Genomic DNA, 24,383 nt, shown 5'->3' with positions numbered 1-24,383 from the left:
CTATGAGGAAACAAAGAGCACCTTGTCTGAAATTATCTGGGTTACAATAGACCCACATAATCTTTCATGTAGGAAACATCATGCTCCCGGCATGGTACAGGGCACCATGAGACACAAGACACTTGGGGATGGCGATCACTGTGGACAGTGATCTTTATTGTACATGTGAGCTAAGTGCTTTCCAGGCTCACTTAACGTGATGAGTAGTTCTGTAAATCCTTTGAATGGGTTAATGATGCAGAGTCGCATAAGTAACATTTTGAAAAGTATATAGTTACTAGAGCCTCTGTAAATGGAGTTTGATTGCATCACTTTGCATTATAATCAGTGGTCAAAATGAGCCGGTACCATACCGCCACCTCTCCTACTGCTTTCACTGGAAAGTTATAAAATTCTATTCACTTAAATTTTCCAAACCACCACTTCTAAATTTCCCCTTCGACCACAGATTATAACCTTATTATATTGATGGCTATCTGGATTAAGGACAACATTTGACATTATATGATAGGTGAAAAATTAAGGTGGAGTTACACTTTTTCTCAAACTCTCTACAATGTGTAAACCTGGAGGGTTATCTTAGCCAATAGAAGGCCCTTCATTTTGTGTTTTTTTTGCGTTTGTGGTGGGGTTTTTTTGTTTTTGTTTTTACTTTCTAAGCTACTGTGATGATTTCAAGCTAGGTGGTGCTAGTTTGCTATCTGTTCATATCCTGGATTTTGGGATCTTCGTAGCATGAACAAGGTCGGGCTACTAATAATGAAGGTTAAGACCACTTAACATTCCCTTACACAAATATGTATATTTGTAGACTTCTGAATTTAAACTTATTGCACTGTTCTTAAGTGTAACCATGTTGGTTTACCGGGCACATTGGGGTACACAGCAGACTGGTTTGACGTAGGTTACTAGCACCAACGGCTAGCACTCCACCTTGCAGGAATTTATGCACTAGTGGGCAGCCACACCAATCTGTTTTGGAACATGATTTTGCACAGAAGACTGTAAAGGGTTAAGCCAGGAGGTTTCTACATATTCCCCTATATCAGAGTGATCTTCTTTGTATAGACAAGTGGGACTGGACCCTATTGTGTATCACAGAGCTCAACCATGACACCATTCAGTGTGTTTAGCTTAACATCTGTGCTAAAATGTGTTTGAGAGATTCACATTCGTAGCTGAATGCATCCTCTTCAATATCAGTGAATGGTCTCTGCATTGTTAGTGAGGCATTCACATCCTCCAGAAACCTTTATTTTAGACCCATGATTTTACCTTTTGTTTTGCCTGGTGGGCACATCTCAAATTACATATTTTTTCTCTAGTTCTCTTGTATACTTAAAAATAACACCAGCATGCATACTAAAATCAACAGTTCTTTTTAATACTGCACACAAATGCAAAGCATTTTGCAAAACAACTTTAAGCAAGTTTCAACCTGTAAAGTAAAAGACTCAAAATCTAATTTCGTCTCTCTTAGATTTTTGTAACATTGTGTCATGTAATTTGCAGATTCACTGGCAATACAAACAATGTTAAACCATTTTTTACAATGCTGCAATAGAAACAAGATTACATATTTCTACTACTTCCCTCAGTAATAACAGTCCGCCACACCCAGCTATTTGCTTTGTCTGTGAAAGTCAAAAGAACAGCCATAACAAGACATCCCAATGTATTTAAGGGGTATAATAAATAGTGATAGCTAGTAGCAGAGATACAGCTAATGCATTAATGTGTAGGGCCACAGTTTGGTTTTGACCTTGTCGCGTTTAACTTTGTGCACCTTCATTCTTTCTAAATCTGCTAGATGTTTTTTCCCCTTTTTTTTTTTATCAAAATTGTAACGCTACAAAGTACAGTTGTCTCTTAGCACTTATTTAAGTTTATTGAAGGGTTCACATAGCAATACAATGACCTATAATTAACTTGAGTTGCACTAGAATAGAAGTACATTTTTATAAATGGGTAACAGATTTAGCAGAGACATTTAATGGAAATGACTGGGCAAAGGTTTGGAAAATTGTGGCTAGGACAATCCATACAAACTCCTATATCGCTGGTTTTCTCTTCCAACCAGACTACACAAAGTATTTCCCATCTCTGATAGATGTTAGGGAGGTTGTTGTTTTTTATATTATATAATTGTCTTTTGACAGGTTCATCATCTAGTAAATGTAGTGTTTGTATTCTGATTGGTGGCAGTAGGACTGCAACTTGTATAAAACCCTTTAAGGGCTTCTGCACATTTGTATCTTCACACTTTTTTTATATGTAGGTGAATAGAGAGAAAACAGGTATGCTTCTAAAAATCACTGTCCTTAGTGGAGAAATGCAGGTTCAGTGCACATTACCAAAATCAATGCAGAAGCAGGGACCGAAAATTTGTCCATGTAGCAATGAACCTAAATCCCATATTATTATTTTTTACAAAGGGCTATTATGCATTGGTACCTATTTTTATCTCAGCAATCCACTTCTGTTGGAGGAACATCTTAACAATTTTTATTTTAAACATTTATTTATTTGACTTTGCAAATTAAGCTTTGGATTAGTATATTTGGCTGCAAATATTTTTTGTTGGTTATTATTCAAACTAATGTGAATGTTTTCATTTAGAAGTGATAATGTTCCTGTACTGCCATAGCATGTTTCTGGGTGAATTTCATGCATTTATACTTTGGTGTCTGCGTGCTACTTTCCCTGGAGGGGGTGTACACAGCCATTACCAGTTTCTTTTTTTGTTCTCTAATTTTAATGCATTACACTAATACCTTCTTACAGAAAGAAGATTACAGCGTTTGTACTTATTTCAAGGAGTTCTCTTGTATTTAGTACTTGACCTGTGGTTGTCTGCTAATTTAAGCCCATTAGAAGTGGGATTAATATCTGGTTAATGTACTGTCAGTAGTACAACTACTGATCAGTATTGCTGTGAAATGGGTTTATAATACATTTTTGTATAGAGAAAGTGAAAAGTCGTAGCTAGTTTAGGACCCCATGTTGGAGTCCTGTGAATCTACTCACAGCTCATGTAGGGAGAGTGAGAACTATACAGATTACATGCTAATTATAATGATTAATTCCCAAACAGTAATGTGAAAATGTAATGTGGGTCTTTCAGGTATACTGAGAGCCACAAAATTGAGTTATTTTTTCTACTTGCATAAATGGCAATGCTCCGTTACATCTCATTATATGTAACATTTACAAATGTATTTCCCCCCCAGTGTTTCTTTATAATATCTGCAAAACTCTTTCATTGTTCATTTTGCAAGTCGCACTATAGTGAGAAATTAATTACCTTCTCATAACCGGCGTTCTTGTTTTCCGTACAATGTTTGTTGATATGTGATGTGTGGAGATTGCATTAGCTACTACACAGATGCTTATTTTGCTCTCGTGGTACACTCGGTTAAGTTGCGATCAATGTTTTTAAGTTGGAGATAATTGTTCTTTATAGTAATCTAGATGTTCCTTCACACTAAATTTCCTGAATACTTGATGGACCTTGAACGCAACTACATTATTAGTGTGTATTGATATCCATTCGCTGTAAAGATTATTGATTTCCACAAAGACCATACTTTGGAAAAACATGCGCCTGTGTGTATCTACCCTAATGACTTGTTCACATAATGTTGATAAAGTACAGGGGTGTGTGGTGTGAGGACAGCACTGACAGAAGATACAGCATACTGCTAATAGTGGAGATGTACCTTCACTGCTGACTCTATCAGCGCTCTAGTTGGGATCATCACCTACCTCAATTCTATGCACACCCCTCTGCTCTGCTCTCTCACTACCACATTAATTACCTCCTCGCACTCCGTTCTCCAAGTCTTCTCGTGTGCTGCACCCCACTGGTGGGAGGACATTTCTACCCCCAATTACACTATCCTCTAGTCTCTAAAGCTTCAGATGTGCCCTAAAAACATCTCTTCATTCAAGCCTACCAGCCCATCTCCAACTCCTCTGTCTACACCACCACTTCTACTCCCCACTCAGTGCCACCCCACTTGTGTCTACCCCTTTCCCTCTAGGATGTAAGCACTCGCCAACAGGGACCTCTTTCCTCATGTTTTCCTTTCTACCGTTGCACCATCTGCCTGATCCTCCTCACCTCTAGGCCTGTTTCACCAGCACTGTTTCTCGAGCCCATGCTCCTGAGCACGGGCATACTTCATGCAGGTGCAATTATGCTGTATTCATGGCTGTTTGTGCATTGTGTAATATTGTAATTGTGTACTCTTCACCTCCTGTGCATAGTGCTGTGCACCATTTACATTATAAGTGAAAGATTATTCTAATAATAATACTGTTCATGCGGTCACTGTGATTAAATCCACACAGCCTGCACAGAGCAGTTCAGCACGTGAATGAACTGTAAGGAGCTTGGTCATATCTCTCTCCATTGCTGTGTGTTGTGCGTATGTAGTACCTTGTTGACCAGTATGCTGTGCATGTTGCTCATTGGCCAACGTCCTATTAACACAACACACACCAGCATATTACTGTGGAACCTAGAAACTCTGAGAGGGTTCCAGTAAGGGTAGCATGTGTCTTCTAACTAGCTAAAGACTGTTTTACTTGTTCTGTCTCACTCTGACAACAACTACTATTATATTGGACGCGGCAGCTTCTGATGAAACCGTGAAACTTGCTCCCACAATGTTGGCTACAAAGCATGAAAGCGTCAAAGTTATAAATCTATAAAATTGCGTATGTGTGTGTGGGGGGGGGGGGGGGACTGTCCCTTTGACTCAGCCCTGGTCCTGTTTTTAAAGTAAAAATAAGAAATAAAAGAAAGTAAAAGGTTTATGCCTTTAATGGCGACCCATTCGGTGGAGGAGAGTATTTGTAGGCTCAGTAGCCACCCTTAATAAAACCCTCTTCATATACTCAGCGTGTAAAAATCATTTACAGAATATTCATTGGATCTCCCAGTAGACAGACTGGGCTGATATCCTCTAATAGGGAGAAAATGAGCATTGGTTCCCCTCTCAACAGTAAAAATCAGCACTGTGTTGAAAAGGGCCGTTTACTATATAGATCAGTTATCTTCAATTTTACAATGATTATCACAGCTTGAGCATGCCATGGGAACAAAATGAGCAGGATGAACCAATGTAGTCTCCTGCAGGAGGTGGCTGTGGGCAAGGGGGATTGAGTGTTATCCAGTGGTCCCAGCAAGAGGGACAGGTGTCCCTAGGATTCCAATTTTAAAATAACGTTTTTAATTGAATAAAATCTCAAGAATATTCTTTCAACACATTATTTAATTAAAAAAAAAATCATAGAGCCGGGAGGTGTAAGAATTCGGAGGTGGAGAGCGTGCAGCTGACTCAGAGGTAAGGGATTATAGTGTATGAGGGAGCTATATTCACCACACATGGTCGTCGTGGGAGGGCTAAAGGCCTGAGGGGAGCGAGCGTTCCACAAATTGCGACAGGGTCCAAATTTGGTTAAAAATATGACCCCTATCTTGGAGGTAATATGTGTCCTGTTCCATGGCTTGGACGTGCCAAATTTGCTCTTTAAGGGCTAGAGATAAGGGGGCGGGGGGGGGGGGGGGGGAATAAGTGTTTTTCCAGTTTAAGGATTTATCAGCGGTCAGTATGTGCGCAGTAATTCTGTCTTCCTTTTTATTGTATTGATTTGTTAATTTATTCAGAATTTTCACGTAAAAGTTACAGCAATCCTGACCTACTAAGGCACACACACCTTCCTGACTGGCTAACAAGAAACCTTAGACCATTGTATTTTGAAAGGCAACAGTGCTAGTGACTCTCTAGTTAATTTGCCTTGAGGTGGTTACATTAACTACTTTATCTAAAATCTTTGACATGTTATTCGCACCCATCATAGATTGTGGAAGCCGATTATAAGCATTTTTCACATTACAGTATCGGGCCAGGGAGAATTCTGAAAATATTATATCTTATAGAGTAATGTTTACTTTAGATCTATCTAAACAGTTGCTAAATAGCTCCGGCATATGTGAGTTCCTGAATTTGCCAGTTATTATAAAGCCATACTTACATTCACTAATCATGATCTCTTAAAACAAATGTGTCCTGTAAAGAGGACCAGAAGACAAATATGATTTCTACTACTCCATATTTTACTGCAGTTGGTAAGAGCAGTCCTACTCAGAAGGATTACATACACAGTAACATTGTTCATTTCAGGGATGTAAAGAATTGCTACTAAGGGTAATCCTTCCACAGAATTACAGGGAAATCGGCACAGATCCAGCAATTAGTCAAATTAGTTAGACTTGAGTGCTCCTTGACCATCATGTTTATCTGTGCATATCGCATGTTCTGTAAACTCAGGACAGGTGCAAAAGAAGAAATGAAGAAAGGTGGGACACATCTTCACGCTTCTAGACTATTAACGCCATAGTGACTTAAGAGGAGGAAAGATACTGTAGGATCTGCTTTTGCACATGGATAGGCTTCAGTACATCCTGAATATTTTAAAAAAATTCTAGTACATGCTCAAAGTTACAGCATTTCCTCAGTTGTAAAAATCAAATTGCAGATTCACAAATGGAACCCAATGAGGGGAGCTGTATGAATTTGTGTGTCTTCTTAGGCTTACCATCATCATGTTTTGGCATATATTACAAATTTGGCAATACTGTTCTGTAACAAAAGAAAATTCTGGCACAAACCAGACCTGGATCACAGCAGAATTCATTATCTTCAGAAGTGTTAGTCCATGGTGCACAAGAGCAAGATCTAGGAGTGAAACTCATTGAGCCACTAGATACTCATCTGTCATCATCCAGAGGCTATCCGATTGCAGAGTACAGGCAAAAGACTTACTTATGACCTTTGTGGACTTCATTTGTGTCAGGAACCTTGGTTTGCAGAGTACAATTTGACTGTATTGCATGTTTTTGTTTTATGGAGAGATCCCAGAAAAAAACAATGCTTGGCAACATTGTCCCCAATGCATTTCCTTTTGAAACATCAACATCAGGGAATTGCATGCTGGACTTTTGATGATGGCTATGTCAGAGGGTAACATTATGTATTTGATCTACCTAAAATTCATTTTTAATCTGGCAGAAAATCACACATCTTTCATAACAGTATCTTCATCATGAGTGTTTAAATTCTAAGCACTTTGTAGCAAACTATAAATGCTGTGCAGCCTCTTGTAATGCTGATATCTACTGTCCTGGTGATCTTGTATGATATACATTCTCAATACCATGTTTCACTTGAGACAGATAAGTATCAGGAAAGAAGTGCCCAAAACTCAAGGGGAGGAGTGGCTACTCCTCCCCTTACACTCTATACTTCCAGCTAGAGGGTAAGGAGCTTTAGGTTCAGTTGCAAAGTAAAATGTACATCCCTTTTAGGAATGCCTCATCCTCTTTAGGTATTTGCAAATTGCATCGCTCTTTTTTTCAAACATTTTTAATCTGCACACCTGTTCATATGGGGTAGCCAATTTTGTTTGTCATTGTCAGTAATCATGAACCACACCAAAGGCATACTTGGTGTAGGTAAAAACATTCACAGACTTTTTTTTGCAAGCGCACATGCATGTGTCAGAGCTATAATCTCTGTTACCTGTGCTGAGTAGACAGAGGGTAGGTAACAATTCCCAACTAATTTTGTTTCTGGATTACTGTCGATTCCCAGCACAAAGTACCTGCTTGAATTTTTTTTCTCTTTAAACAAGGACCATCAACATACAAAATAATGGTGCGGTTTTCAGAGGTATGTCTTTTGAAGTATTCATAAATGAGATGAGAAGTGACTTGATTATAACCATGTTCCACTTGTTCACCTGGAGATGGCAGCAGAGAACCAGGGTTAAATGCAGAATATTCAGTAATAGAACCATGAGATTAAGATTACAGTAAAATCTCATGTTTCTTCAGCCTATCAAGTTAGGCTTACTGTTACTTGTACTGTGCTGTTTAACCTTGTACTGTGCCATTGTTTGTCCTTGTACGGCGCTACGGATACTTTGTGGCGCCCTATAAATAAAAATTAATAATAATAATAATAATAATATCAAGGGATAGTTTTTTTTTTTTTTGTTTTAATTAGCAGTTCAGAGATTGCATGTAGTACTGCAACAGAGCAGCTGCTACAGCTTTCCATGGGGAAAAAGCCTGTTTACTATATCAAGTAATGCACTGTAATAAACTATAGGTTGGGTGGTGTTTAGCCCCATGCTTCTGTGTTAATACTCCTAATGCAAAATGATCTAATTTATGTCAGACATGTGTAAAGGATTTAGAATAATCAGATGGTCTCAATGCTGGATAGTTTCTATTTATGGTTGAAAAGTTTTCATCAGTATCCTTGTCTTTAGAAAGGTATCTGTCAATGTGTAATGTTGTGACCTAGGTAGAGGACTTTAGGCAAACATAAATGCAGTTTGTCTTTTAGAATCTTTATAACCCTTTTTGAAACAAGATAAGCTTTATGACTCCCTTTAAAGTTAGGCATGTGAGTAAGAATTGAGTTTTGCATGCTTCAAGATCAGAAGCAGGAGGCAAAAAGAGGGCTGGACTTTCCATATACTCAGGGCCGGTGCTACCATGTCTGTCACCCCCCTGCAAAAAATACATTTGCGCCCTCCTCTTTTACAAATTATTTGTTCATTCACTAATGCTTTTCTTCTTTTAATACAAATCATATTATAAACTTTCATAAAGAGAGTAATACAAATAAGTCCACTAAACAGCGTACATTTATTGTTATATGAATAATCTAAATGAAGAATGTGTATTCTTTGCAATAAAATTGTACATTTTTAGCAAATTAATTTGTGGAGAAAAATGTCCCCTTCATCACACTGGGACCTCCTTTGTCACACTGCGCCCACTCCTTCATTACTCAACTGTGCCCCCCTGCATTATCACACTGCCCCCCCCCCTGCATTTTCATTCTGTTTCCCACACCCCTGCATTTTCATTCTGTTTCCCACACCTCTGCATTTTCATGCTCATCCCCAGAATTTGCGTCAATATGAAAACAACCCCCCCCCCCCAACAACTCTAAACAAAGATGGTTATTTTGACCGGATTGTTTGCCCTAGTTCATTTGCATGTTGGGACCATAAGGTAGGAGGTACTTGTGTTATGATTTATTCTCCAGATCTTTGTTCTGTACTTTATAATGGGCTGTCTGTCTGTCTTGTGGTGTAACAAGAACCTTATAATCATTCCCCCGATCAGTACCAACCACCAGCAACCACAGTATGAACTTGATACTGTTCTATTACTAACATCACTCAGTGCATCAAAGCAGATTGAAGTATTGGGCTAAGTTAGGAGTTCGGAGGTCTGGCTTGCATATAAGTGGGGGAATGCCTAAACAGATCCTTTTGTTGACTCTTTTGGTTCATTGCTGTTTACATTCAGTGGGTCACACTGCTTATGTGTACATTTCTTTGCTGAGTCTTTTATATGGAAAAAAAAATGTATGTCCTGAATGAAGACATAGATCTATGAGTGGGGATGAATGATTAACCACGGCGGAGAAGAATATATATTTTCAATCCATCCATTTACTCAGTGACAACATTGAGGGACATTCTTGAGCTCTTCACTTATAGGGGTATATTCAATTAGCGATGAACATCGCGGCTACGCATTATTTTAAGTTAATATGGTAACGCAACATCGCAGATTTCCCTTTGCAACCCTATGGGGGACAATGGGAAATCCACAATGTTGCGGTAACATGGAATGTCTTTGGGTCCATTCTGGAGGCACTTTGTGCTTCATTGAATATTCCCCATAATGCTTCTGCCCTGAACAGGTGAGTGGTTGGCATAAATCAACGGAAAAAAACTCTCCTGCCCTAAACATTTACCCTCAACATGTGCCTTCCTACATGTTATATACAGCCCAGGCCTTGTCGCCAAGATACCTATAAAAGAGTAGTGGGATTATTACGTAAGATATACAAAAATGGATCAAATATGTCCTTGCTTCATCCACTGGAAAGCTTTGAATTACTTTAAACATCAGAAATCATAACTTGTCATTTGTTGTGGAAACCACTGATGTTCATTCATATTTAAATTCAAGCCAACAAGGGCTCCGGTCACACCTCTCATTGAACTTAGCAGAACAGTAAGTCTTTTATTGGTGCTTACACACTGTGTTTTGTTCTTTCAGAGGTCAAAATACATTACCATGTATACATTAACATTTTAAATCTGCTGAACATAACAAACTGAATACTAACCATCTGCCCACATGTGGAAAATCTTATATTTCAAGCAATTAAAATGTTTAGTGCCTTTATTGACTATTTGCTATAAAATTAACGCCTTTGTGCCCATCCCAGAAAACAGAACCAAAATATAGTCTTTCCCTTTATGCAAATTATACTTTTGTACTTACTAAACATTACTTGTACTTCAAATTAATACGTCTGTCACTCTACTGAACCTCCTTGTTTATCCCATATATATATATTACTATAGCTTTTCAGTGTACAAGGGTGGATTAATATAAGCTTATACTTGTTTTATTTTAGTATGAGTTTTTGTGTTTTTAGTTTTAGTAAGGATTGCTTTGTTTGTATTAAAACTGGATTATCCATATATTGCATTGTGTTAATTAAGCATGTTACACTATAGGTAAACTTATCTTAAAATCTCAAGATGAGAGTTCTAGGAATGGCATGTATAGTTCTATGATTGGAAAGTATTTGTAATATTACCCGTTAGTCATTTGCTAACTATTTTTGTGTTTTGTTTTTTTCTTGTCTTAAAGGAATGTTCACCCTTTCAGAAGTTACATCACTTAATGACATACAGCCAACATATCGGATTCTGAAGCCATGGTGGGATGTTTTCATGGACTACCTGGCAGCGGTTATGCTGATGGTAGCCATCTTCGCTGGCACTATGCAACTGACCAAAGATCAAGTTGTCTGCTTACCAAAGTTAGAATCCGCTGTATGTTTACCAACTCCAGCTAGCAGAGCAGTACAGAACAATCCACAAGTTCCTTCAAAATTTGAAGAGGCTACTACTACAGAGGATAGTAACAAATGGCACAATACTTTGTCTGATGTTGAACCAGAGACTCCATTCATATCACGGACAGATTATTTAGCAATTCCAACTCCTCCTCCTGTTCAAAATTTCAACAAAGAAGCAAAAGACCCTGGGGGGAGAAAAACAAATCTGGATTACCAACAGTATATATTCATTAACCAAATGTGCTATCATGTGGCGCTCCCATGGTACTCAAAATATTTCCCCTACCTTGCTCTCATACATACAATCATTTTAATGGTCAGTAGCAACTTCTGGTTTAAATATCCAAAGACTTGCTCAAAAATTGAGCATTTTGTCTCCATACTCGGCAAGTGCTTTGAATCCCCATGGACGACAAAAGCTCTGTCTGAGACAGCATGTGAGGACTCTGAGGAAAATAAACAGAGGCTAACTGGTGCCCAGTCCCTCCGCAAGCACCTCTCCAACAGCAGTGAGGAGGGAAGTCCGAGCCCTAGTACTCCAATGATCAGCAAATCTGGGCTAAAGTTTTCAGCAGACAAGCCAGTAGTTGAGGTGCCTGGAATGACCATTTTGGACAAAAAGGACGGGGAACAAGCTAAAGCCCTTTTCGAAAAGGTTCGTAAATTTCGTACTCATGTTGAAGACAGTGCTTTAATTTATAAACTCTATGTTGTTCAAACTGTTGTCAAGACAGTAAAGTTCATTTTCATACTTTGTTACACATTAACATTTGTAACTGCAATAAGTTTCAAACATGTCTGCACCCCTGATGTGGAGCACCTTACAGGATATAAGGAGTTTGAATGCACACATAACATGGCATTTATGCTAAAGAAGCTTCTCATCAGCTATATTGCTCTTATTTGTGTTTACGGCCTTGTTTGTATATACACTTTATTTTGGCTCTTTAGAAGACCTCTGAAGGAATATTCATTTGAAAAGGTGAGAGAGGAAAGCAGCTTCAGTGACATTCCTGATGTCAAAAACGATTTTGCTTTTCTTCTACACATGGTGGACCAGTATGACCAGTTATACTCCAAGCGTTTTGGGGTCTTCTTGTCGGAGGTTAGTGAAAACAAATTGCGTGAGATTAGTTTGAACCATGAGTGGACCTTTGAAAAGCTCAGACAGCACCTGTCTCGCAACGTGCAAGACAAACAGGAGTTGCATCTCTTCATGCTTTCTGGAGTCCCAGATGCTGTCTTTGAGGTCACGGATCTCGAAGTTCTAAGACTTGAACTTATTCCCGAGGCTAAAATTCCTGCTAAAATCTCTCAAATGACTGCTCTTCAAGAGCTTCATCTCTACCACTGCCCAGCTAAGGTCGAACAAACTGCATTTAGCTTTCTAAGAGACAACTTGAAGTGCCTTCACGTGAAATTTACTGATGTTGCTGAAATTCCTGCCTGGGTCTATCTGCTGAAAAATCTACGGGAACTGTACTTGATGGGTAATTTAAACTCTGAGAACAATAAGATGATTGGACTTGAATCTTTGAGAGAATTAAGACATCTAAAGATTCTCTACGTTAAGAGCAATTTGACCAAAATTCCATCTAATATCACAGATGTAGCTCCACATCTAACAAAACTAGTTATTCATAATGATGGTACCAAGCTTGTTGTGCTAAACAGCCTTAAAAAGATGATGAATGTGGCAGAGTTGGAACTCCACAATTGTGAATTAGAGAGAATTCCTCATGCTATATTCAGTCTCGGCAATTTACAAGAGCTGGATCTTAAGTTGAATAGCATCCGTACTATAGAAGAGGTGATCAGTTTTCAGCACTTGAAAAGACTGACTTGTTTAAAATTGTGGCACAATAAAATAGTCAGCATTCCTCAATCCATTTCACAAGTGAAAAACTTGGAATCTCTTTATTTATCAAACAACAAACTTGAGTCACTCCCTGCGGCTCTTTTCCACTTGCAGAAACTCCGGCACCTGGATGTTGGCTACAATTGTATTACAGCGGTTCCTCTTGAAATTGGGATGCTTCAAAATCTTCAACATTTGTATGTTACTGGGAATAAAGTGGACATCTTGCCAAAGACTCTGTTTAAATGTCTAAAATTAAGAACTTTATGCTTGGGTCAAAACTGTATAACTTCAATACCAGAAAAAATAGGACATCTTGTACAGCTTACACATCTGGAACTGAAAGGAAATTGTTTAGACCGCTTGCCTTCGCAAATCATGCAGTGTCGTCTTCTCAAGAAAAATGGGCTGGTTATTGAAGACCACCTTTTTGATGCTTTACCATCAGAAGTTAAGGAGGTATTAAACCAAGATACAAACCCTTCTTTTGCTAATGGAATATAAATAGACACTTGCTATTTACAGAACAAAGATTTGGACTATTGACTATTTCAGTGTCCAGGACTTGTGATTTATTTTTTTCTGTTGATGTAGGCCAAAAATACATTCAAATCGCAAGCAATGGTCTGTTTACTGACAGTTTTCATTGTTAAGCAGGTGAGCATATAATTGTCTTAATTTCTGCAGGTTTTTTCACATATTTAAACAAATTTGTACAAATTGCAGCTATTGGGGATAAAATACGGCAATATTTTTTTTTTATTATGTGAATCGAAGGAAATCCTCTCTAGATGTTTACAAATTGCCTGTTTGCTCACATGTTTATAGACCACATGCATATTAAACTTTTGGTACTATGGTTTTTGTTTTCTTTAGAAAAGCAGATTTTGCACTAAAGGACCAATGGATCAAATTTCTGCCACTTCATAACAAAGTAGGGAAACTAGTTTTTCACAGCGTTCTTGGTACCCTCTGATTCTGACTAGTTAATGGATTAATTGAAGGTAAACTACAGCTACAAAATTGCAAAATGAGTATATTAAATGTTAAAAAATATGAATTCTATTCCATGTGTTGAAACTACCAATTTTTGAAGGTTAACATTTGCTGGTTTTACTTTCTACTGTTCTCCCCTGATGTTAAGGCAGGAAGTGAATGATACAAAGGAAAATGGCTTAGTCATGTATAACTGCAATCCTACTTAAAAAAAAACAACCCCTCCCCCTAATCTTAAAGGTTAATTATCAGTAGTATTTAGTTTTATTGTAAACACCCTAAGATCATTATTTTGTAAGTTGGACATTACTGCCACCATTCTGTAGATACCGCCTTTTAAATTGTTTCCCCTGTTTGCCAAGACTGTACTTGAAATCGCGCCCATGATAGACTGTTTAATCCTTCCAACAAGTTTATATCTCCTTTATTTTTATTCTGCTTGTTTCAACCAGGTGGATATAACAGAAAAGCACCAGTGTTACCGATCATCCATACTCATTCTGGTACTATGCAGGTCTAAACCTAGCCTCTTCCTTAGGATGTAGGGTCCTAATTTTGGGACTAAGCTTCTGAAAGAGGGTGCTTAGTAATAATTTGATGCAACAGTGGTGATTTTAATCACAAGTAACCCAATTCCCTTGCTCATGAAAGCTGGTTTTACTTTTGTATTTGAAAGAGGAAAGCACTATTTTTTGTTCTCTTTATGATCATCCTCTTAGTTGTGTTAACATATGTAAAAACTGTTATATGATTTGAGAAGCTTTGTATTTGGTCATAATTTTCTTTTGTATAAAAAAAAAAGTCTAAAATGACATTTTCCTAAACTCACATTGCTTATTATCATGTATCAAACAAGTGTCGGCTTAATGTAAACCATAACTTTCTTCAATAGAAGCATCTATTCTGTTTCAACCCCATATAATTCGCACTTATCTTTTGGAATAATGCTGAGCACTTTTCACTAAATTTAGCCAGTTATACAAAATCTTTTAAAAGTCAATATTTTTTATTATCATCAATAAGGTAAAGTTAGGATAGAATATCATCATCAGCTATTTATATAGCGCCAATAATTCTGTACAGAGAACTCGCGCACATCAGTCCCTGCCCCATTGGAGCTTACAATCTAAATTTCCTAACATATATACACACACACACACACACACACACACACACACACACACACACACACACACACACACACACACACACACACAAAGACTAAGGTCAATTTAATAGCAGCCAATTAACTTGCTAGTATATTTTTGGAATGTGGGAGGAAACCAGAGCCCCCAGAGGAAACCCACGCAAACATGGGGAGAACATACAAACTCCACACAGCTCTTTAAACAACGAATAAATGCAAGTTGTCAGAGAAGTCACACCATAGGGGGAAATTTCTCTTACAGTTTGTGAAGCCTTTTAGTCTGATATTCGGGCCTCCAGGCAAATCAAAGAAAAAAAATAATTAAACTTTCTCATTTAAAATTTTGCACATCTCAAGCACTGGCTAGTATGTGAAATACACATGTCCAGATTTCAACATAGTGTTCATCATCATCCTCTTCATCAGCTATTTATATAGCACCACTAATTCTGTAGCGCTGTACAGAGAACTCACAATCAGCCCTAACACACTCACACACAGACAGAGAGAGAAAGAGAGAGAGACTAGGGTCAACTTGATAGCAGCCAATTAACCTTCTAGTATGTTTTTGGGAATGTGGGAGGAAACCTGAGCACCCAGAGGAAACCCACGCAAACATGGGGAGAACATACAAACTCCACACAGAAAAGGCCATGGTTGGGAATCGGAACTCATGACCCCAGTGCTGTGAGGCAGAAGTGCTAACCACTAAGCCACCAGGCAATAAATAGGCCCTGTCCATTTACTGTAAGTGATAATTTGGGTGAACTCCCATGACATTGTCTGTATGCAATTAAAATCTGCACCCTTCTTGTGGTGGTGGGAGCAAATTGTGGGTGGAACTATGTGCAATTTTCTCATTTGTGAATCCTGCATTTTGAAATGGATGTTACTATTAAATGTTTTGAATGAACATCAGAAACTGTCTATGCATCGTTCTGCCATTTTTCAAACACTGCGGGCCTGATTCATTAAAGATCTTAAATGAAGAGGATCCTTCTTTCAGTCTTCTGGACAAAACCATGTTACAATGCAAGGGGTGCAAATGAGTGTTCTGTTTTGCACATAAGTTAAATACTGACCGTTTTTCATGTAGCACACACATATCAACTTTAAATTTCAGTGTACAAATAAGCTATCAAGTATTTATGTGCTACATGAAAAAACAGTCAGTATTTAACTTATGTGCAAAACAGAACACTCCTTTGCACCCCTTGCATTGTAACATGGTTTTGTCCAGGAGACTGAAATAAGGATCCTCTTCATTCAAGATCCTTAATGAATCAAACCCTACATCACTACTGCCAGTGACACTCAGATATTCCTGTAGTTCCAAGGGTCAAAAAAAATGTATGGAAAAACAAATCACTTTTTAATTTTGTGTATAATTTTGTGGATTCAGATACACACCATGTTGCATTTGTACTTTAAGGATAATTTTAATATATTGACTTTTAAAAGAGAATGAAGCATACCGTAGTTGTCATTGTAGACTGTTATACGACCTTGAGTAACTAATTAAAATGTACTACTTTAGTTGATCTATTTTAGATTGCTTTTGTCAGGCTTGGTAGCCTTTGGTTTGTTTTTATTAATCATTGTAGCAACCATGATAAAAATCAGCTTGGTGTGCGCCTTGAATCCGTGCATTTCAGTGTGTAATCTCACACCACTTGTTTCTGAACATGTAATTGTATTATGTACCTTGCATTTCAACATAAGAGGTGCTTCAGGCTGCTTAAAACAGAGCCTCCCTTGCAGCTACTTTGTGCTGCTATGCAGAGGCTGTGTCTCATACGTATCAGCTGAAAACAAATCGCATGGCACTTGGCAGTGTTAATGCAGCTCAGACAGTAATACGTTCTTAACTCTCTGCTTTTTACATTTTTACATCATTATAAACTGCATCAATGGGCACCTTATCTTCTTACTAAATTATTAGCAGATACTTTTTAAGAGAAAACTTAACAGTTAGAGAATGCTTTATTGACAAACTTACATCCGACTTCTGGCAATAGTATTCATAGTAAACCAGTAACTAATAAAGTATATTGATCCTTGTTTGTAGCCTCTTTTATGCTATTTTTGTTAACAGGAATATTTTTAATGTTGGACTTTGGGGTTAGACATTTGTGGCTAACATGAATGCTGCTTTCTACTGCTTTAGTTAAAGGGGGAGTCAATTAACTGGTCAATTAACATTATTTTATCTGCAATTCATACATGTTGTAATAGTCCCAGCGCTCACACTACCCTTATAAACCAGGGGTTCAAAGGATCCAGCTATAGCAACCTCAAGTAGGGTTGCCATTATCCAAATCAGGATTAACGCACCATTTGTGGTAAAACCAGACCTGCTTCCCGGGGCTTGAGTCCCCCAGGTCAAAAGAAGTAATGGACTATGCCCTTAATCTATTTAAATTGGGAAGCAGGGAATTGGATTGGGATGCCCAATACATGTACATCATTTTAGAAATATACGATTGTGAATATATTTACTACTGACCATGATACAGACAGGGGCAAGGTTGGTGTGTGTGTGTATGTGTGTATATGTATATGTGTGTGTGTATATATATATATATATTCACACAGTCAAGTCCATAAATATTGGTACATCGACACAATTCTCATATTTTGGGCTCTATACACCACCATAATAGATTTGAAATGAAACAAACAAGATGTGCTTTAACTGCAGACTTTCAGCTTTAATTTGAGGGTGAACAATCAGGTGAACAGTGTAGGAATTACAACGGTTTCTATATGTGACTGAATCTGCTTACAGTGAGATATATATATATTTCACTGTATGCAGATTCAGTAGCCAAAGTCAAATTCATGAACGCCAGAGATACCGAAGCTCCATACGTACCTGAAGTCAGGCAAGCAGGCAATGAATACACAGCACCAACGACCGGTATTCGTTTACCAGGTATACTTACACAGCGGTCAGAGTTCAAAACCCATATCAAACATAACAAATAGTTGAAGCTCAGTCTGTATATGACATATAAATTAGGGATGTGCACCGGCCACTTTTGGTGTCTCGTGTTTTGGGTTCGGATTTGTTTCGCAAAACACCTGACGAAAGGTTTTGGTTCGGATTTAAGGTTTTGGATTCGGATTTATTTTGAAAAAAACATAAAAAGTGTTAAAATCAAGTTTTTTTTGGTTTATTTTCACTCCTACGGTATTATTAACCTCAATCACATTCAATAACAATCATTTCCACTAATTCCCAGTCTATTCTGCAGAATCAGTGAACTTTGTAATATTGCAGTACCAATGGACTTATACTGCAGGATTGTTTTTGGATATTTTTTTTTTAATTTATTTTTTTTATAATTATTATTTTTTTTTTTATAACTTTTTTTTAAAATTTTTTATAATTTGGGAATAATGGGGAAATAAAATAACAATGCCCTTAGAAGGACAGAGCACAGGACACAGCACCACTGGATTGAGCAGAACACAGCACAGCACGAGATATAGCAGGACAGAGGACCACCTAACACACCCTCCCTCTACCCTGATCAATGCCCGATTGAAGATGGCGGCGACTAGCGGGGAATTTATAGGATCCGAGTATCGCGAGATCCGACAGCGGGATTATGACTCAGAGCCTCGCTTTCAGTTTTGCAATTGGCGGGAATACCCAGATCTGTCTCGGATCCGGCTCGGATCGGCAAGGTTCGGGTGGGCTCGGATTTCAGATATCCGAGCCCGCTCATCTCTAATATAAATGATGTGCAGTCTGCTATCAATGGTTTGATTCACAGGTAACAGGATAGCAGTGGTCAGAGTGCAATGCCGAAGTCTGATATACGGGATACAATACCCCATAGTCTGTTTCATAGCCAAGGTCTGATATACAATTGCAGAGAAACTTCGTCCTAGACACTAATCCAAGGGACACCATAATATGGCAACTCATGATTGCTGATGGCGGATACCTATGGACACAGGTGAATGTCCAGCGCCTGGGATGATATCACTCTTCATTAAGGCACTGTTAACCTTCCCCATCCTGGAAACTGATGTAGCAAAAGTATGTGCTTTATATCTCCTTGACAACTTTCTATATAGATTAACAGCATAAGTAGCCCTATGCTTTTGAACACACACTGGGGCTACTACTGTCATGGTGTGTTATATATGGCAGCCCCCTGTCATAAAAACTTAACATTTTATTCCATAAAGAGGAGCTATACCTTCAATCAACTTTATCTACCAGGCAGATTTAAGCCTAGGGCTGTGAATTGTATACCTACTATATCTATGCAGCAGATGGGCAAGACAAAATCTGTCTGAAAGACAATTTTGGTTGAAAGTAAAATGCTCCTTTAATTGATGTCAGATAATTTTTTTTCATATGGTATAAATAGTTGCCTCTTGATTTTTTGTGATTTAAATCATCGGTTTGGCAAATATGGTGTGCCCACTACTCTCTACTAAGTATTCTTAGAATTAGCTGTTAAGTGTACAACAGCAAGGGCAGCTCTCCTTTACCAACAAAATATTAACAACTTAATATTGTGTTTGAATTTTGCAATAAAGGTGCAGTATTCTTTTATGACTTGATGCCAGGTTTAGTGCACCGGGACTCTACTGTCAACTAATTTGAAGACTGATGTTCTTGGATCATCTGAGCGTGTAAGTGTTTTACTCTGGTGCCTTTACCATGATCTGTATCCGGATATGGACTACAGCTTCCAGGTTGTATAAATAGGGGTGAACAGACTACCGATGGGTTAGCTAGTCATTCATTACTTAAATGACTGAGGATAGATGGATAAAGCCATAGTGCAATAAAAACCTATAACTACCCTGAAAGCTCCATACAGCTCCAGCATGAGTGGCACTGATATTGGTTGATGTTCCTCATACATGTTCTACTTATGTTCATTGTTGTTTTGTAAAGTTTTCTAAAGATAAAAGGCAGAATACCATAGACTACCAGACCCCTTTTATCCAAATTATTACTCAAATTGTATCATTAAACATAATAAAAAATATAATATTCCTTGGTGATGCCAAGTTACATGGAGATGGCTTTGGGGCCATAATTTCACTTTGAAGACGGGCATTCTTTATCTAGGGTGCTATTTACTTTAGAAACAAAAGTAAAGAACATGATCTTGTGTAGAGAATTAACATCTTCTGCAAAATGACATCACACTATACTTCTATATGATGTCATTTATACAATGCCCACACATTCACCAGTGCTGTACATTGAGGGGATCATAACGCAAACGACATACGAAGACGTGAAACAGAAGGTAAATCTGGCTCTACCCAAAATGAGCTAACAATGTACGAGGTGTGGGGTATACTTGACACATAGGTAGTGGAATAACAATTGGTGGGGAAAGCCTGTGCTGCCACTGCTAGGCTATAGCACCTACAGCCTCCAAAAATAGAGTAACCAATGGTGACTGTCATATCACTGCAGCCACCGATGGTGTTTGATGGTTGGAGCAAGGAGAGAGAGTGGGAAGTGGAGACATGAACCATTCACCACAGAAATCCCCCTAACTGTTCTCTCAGGATTTGTCCCATCTGAGCGTCCTACATCTGCTCTTGTGGTGATCTGTCAGTTTGGAGTAACTGGACATAGCCTGTTGTTTTTCTTTAGTGTCATTCTCGTTCCTGGAAAAAGAACCAGGACAGTTGCATCCTAAATTCAGTGCCAGTGGCTGTCACCAAGGCGGCAGTGGAGATCACCAAAGGAGAAATAGAGATGGCAACAGCAATGACTGTTAAACTCCCTGGGTCCAGCAGGTGAGCTTAGAACTGAGATGATATGCAGTAGAGCAGACCTGTCCAACCTGCGGCCCTCCAGATGTTGTGAAACTACAAGTCCCAGCATGCCCTTCCAGCTATCAACAGGTTGTCTACTGGCAAAGCATGCTGGGACTTGTAGTTTCACAACACCTGGAGGGCCGCAGGTTGGACAGGCCTGCAGTAGAGGATATCGAGAAGATCTCATAAACAACCTTGTCCTTGGTGTGATGAGACTCCTTAGCACCACCATGTATTTTCCCACTGTCTTCACAAATGACTAAATGTTTTATATTTGTGGGAAGATGATTATGTTGGAGGATAAGCACAGAGCTAGTCTAAAGTGCAGCCCTCTCTGACTGCCGTTGTTGATGTCCCCAAAAAATAAAATGACACCTCTTTTTGTGATTGAGTGGCCAGGGCTGCATGTGCTGGGACATGGACAATGTCATGATATGAGGAGAAAAACAAAACAAAAACAAGAGCAAATAGATCCTATCTAATAAATAAAAACGTAGATTTAAAATATATAATGAAACTTATTTGTACAACCATTAAAATATATAATATATATATATAAACAAAAAAATGAAAAAGAAAATATCAAAACATACTCCACCAAACTATTAATCCGAACTAATTTTGCTCTTAAATTTTGTTGAAATCACCTATAGTGCACATATAGGGAAAAAAAGAAGAAAAAGTCTCAAACAGTAATTCATTGCATAATCCAGAATTTTTGATAATAAGAGATCACAGGATTAACCCACAGTACAAGACACAATTGTATCTATTAAATTCTGCACATTTGTTGTATGATATACACCACACTATTATGTGGATCACAATTCCTTTTTCAGTCATGATCATTCATATGATACAGCCGTCGGTATAACAACCTGGAGATACAGATCATACTCGGTACATCTAACTCATGAAGTCCTGCAAACAGCTTTTAGCCCCGTCTGCTAGAGCTACATACCGAATCACTCTTCTGCAATTTAAACTTGTTTTCTCTCCATTATAATGATCTTAATCCACTCCAGGCTTTGTAAAAAGGGGGGATGTGCAATATTGATGGTGGAATCCAATTGAGACTGTGATCTCTCCTTAAGTCAGTCGATCCGATCAGTAGAGTTATAATTAAGTCCTGTGATCACGGTTCAAAGGAGTTCCACTGACGCGTTTCTCCACTATTGATGTGTGGTTTCCTCAGAGATGGCTATTTGTTTGGTTAGCCTTCTTTTCAACTTACTTCTCCAATTTTGATATGTGGTTTCCCTATAGGTACACTGTAGGTGATTTCAACAAAATTTAGACCAAAATTAGTCCGGATTACTGGTTTGGTGGAGTATGTTTTGATCTTCTCTTTTTAATTTTTTGTTATATATATGTATTAGTGGTTGTCCAAATAAATTTTATTATATATTTAACTATATAGTGGTATTTATTAGATAGGATCTATTTGTGCTTGTTTTTGTTTTCTTCCATTATAATTGAAGTTGATGCACAACAACTTCTATAATTAAGCATCAATTTTTTCCTATCTAAGTATATTAATTGTTATTGGAATAGGTTTTGTATCTGTACTATACAAGGTATAGACTGCTATAGTCAGCGCTAGATGTTTCTGCCCATTTGGGTTTAGAATTGTAGAAATACTTATAAAACAGGACTGCGCAATAATTATTTTGGACTAGGGGTGCCTTAAAAAAAATTCTGGAGACCCTAAGGATGCCTTGAACTGAGAAAGTTTGGAAACTACTGCTGTAGTCATAATATTTAGCATGCAACACTGATTATTAGTATTGGACTGAAGTCATTGTAAGACCAAGCTTCATGTATTATCCTATTCCTGTAATCCTATCATACATTTTTTATGATCCAGGGGAACTGAAGTATGCAGCACGCTATTTAAAATAAGACTATATTGCCAGAAGTAATAAGAACATAAAGCTGGAGTTTTCTAGCTGCCAAGAAACTATTCAACATGTGGACTATCATCATCATCTATTTATTTATTTATTTAGCGCCACTAATTCCGCAGCGCTGTACAGAGAACTCATTCACATCAGTCCCTGCCCCATTGGAGCTTACAATCTAAATCCCCTAACTTAAACACACACAGATCGAGAGAGACTAAAGGCAATTTAATAGCAGTCAATTAACCTACCAGTATGTTTTTGGAGTGTGGATGGAACCCCACACAAACACAGGGAGAACATACAAATTCCACCCTGAAAAAGCATGTGCTGTGAGGTAGAAGTGCTAACCACTAAGCCACCGTGCTGCTCCACTATGCGCCTCAGTTAGAGTTCGGAGAAAATCCAGCTAAAGGGTGAAGCTGGGGTACATTATCATAATTGAAAGATTTCAGTGCTGTCAGCTCTGCTCCGAAGAGCAGAGCTGGACAGCGCATGTGTGGAGGGATCACATGATCCCTCCCTGTCACTCACCACTCGCTCTGTGCAACTATAGTTGCAGAGACAGAGCGGAGATGTCTGTGCGCATGCCTGAGGGTTTCATTCAGTGCATGTGCACTGGAGTAAGAAGAGGAGACCCATTGATTGCATACTGCTTCGGGAACGAAGCAGCAGTGGTAAGTATGTTTTCCACTTCACAGGAACAGCAGTTTTTCAGAACTGCAGTTCCTGTGTTGCTTTTTTAATAAATATGAGAAATAGTTCAAACCTTATCAATGCGATAAGGATTGAAAACTATTTTTCATATTTTGCGAGTGTTGATAAATGTGCCCCTAAGTGAGGTGTGAAGGCGAGCCCTGATTGTATGGCAGATACTGTCCAGGAGATTCCTGCATGCATATGGATTGGCAACCTTATTCAGCAGAGATTTATGGAATTTTATCATAGACAATTATAATAGGCAATCAAAATACTCATATGTAAAACTTCAAAAATGCTGCATTTATGTGAAAAACTTGGGACACACAGATAAGCAGGAGATTGAGTGGGTGGAGTTAGATTTCATAAAGGGGCTTTTATTTATTGGATTTCCCCCTAAGTCTATAGTCTCTTGTGTAGTGAGTTCCATCCTTTAAAATATCTTCACTACATGAACATATTTAATATTTTCTAACTACATTAGAGCCGATTCAATTAGCAGTTCCGTAGTAGTTTCACACGTTAATTTTATGTGCCCAAAAACGGTGATTCCGAGAATGATTGCAACATTGCTCATTTAGCAAATATCATTACCTAAACATCACACGGAAACATCACCCGTAATTCTACTGCGGAACTTTGCAGCTAATTGAATCCACTCCATTGTGTTATCTTTTCTGGCTCTCTTCTGTGCTTTTCAATAATATATTTATATTATCAGGAAACTCTGTGGTCCTGGGATACGGCAAAGCTCCTCTGGCTAAAATTGCATCCATTTCACAGAAAGCAGAGAACAACTTTGGCCCACATTCCAGGACAAGTACAGAAGGTAGATGAACAAGATACTTAGCAGAAGATGCAGCAGGGCATGTGCTATAACCCGTTAAAAAATGTTGTAACTGGAAAAATGAGAACTATATATAGCAGTTTTACACTGTAGTTTTGCCCAAAATGTTCACTGCAATCAATGTATTAAATATCCTCCTAGAGGTCCAAAATAA

At 38.2% G+C, this 24,383-nt stretch overlaps 1 protein-coding gene across 1 annotated transcript in view; it reads left to right on the top strand.

Annotated features, from left to right (window-relative positions):
• The window catches only part of LRRC8D (leucine rich repeat containing 8 VRAC subunit D), a 49,292-nt gene extending 32,257 nt beyond the window's left edge, over positions 1-17,035 (top strand). Inside the window, exon 2 of the mRNA XM_075182403.1 lies at positions 10,763-17,035. Within this exon, the coding sequence (XP_075038504.1) occupies positions 10,765-13,335 (2,571 nt within the window). The 5' untranslated portion in view covers positions 10,763-10,764 and the 3' untranslated portion in view covers positions 13,336-17,035. The remainder of the gene's footprint in view (positions 1-10,762) is intronic.
• Positions 17,036-24,383: the final 7,348 nt, after the last annotated feature.

Source organism: Mixophyes fleayi, chromosome 8 (assembly GCF_038048845.1).
Source record: "Mixophyes fleayi isolate aMixFle1 chromosome 8, aMixFle1.hap1, whole genome shotgun sequence".
Classification (NCBI taxonomy): domain Eukaryota; kingdom Metazoa; phylum Chordata; class Amphibia; order Anura; family Limnodynastidae; genus Mixophyes; species Mixophyes fleayi.
Note: the sequence above shows the minus strand (reverse complement) of the source record. Positions and strands in the feature narration are given on the sequence as shown.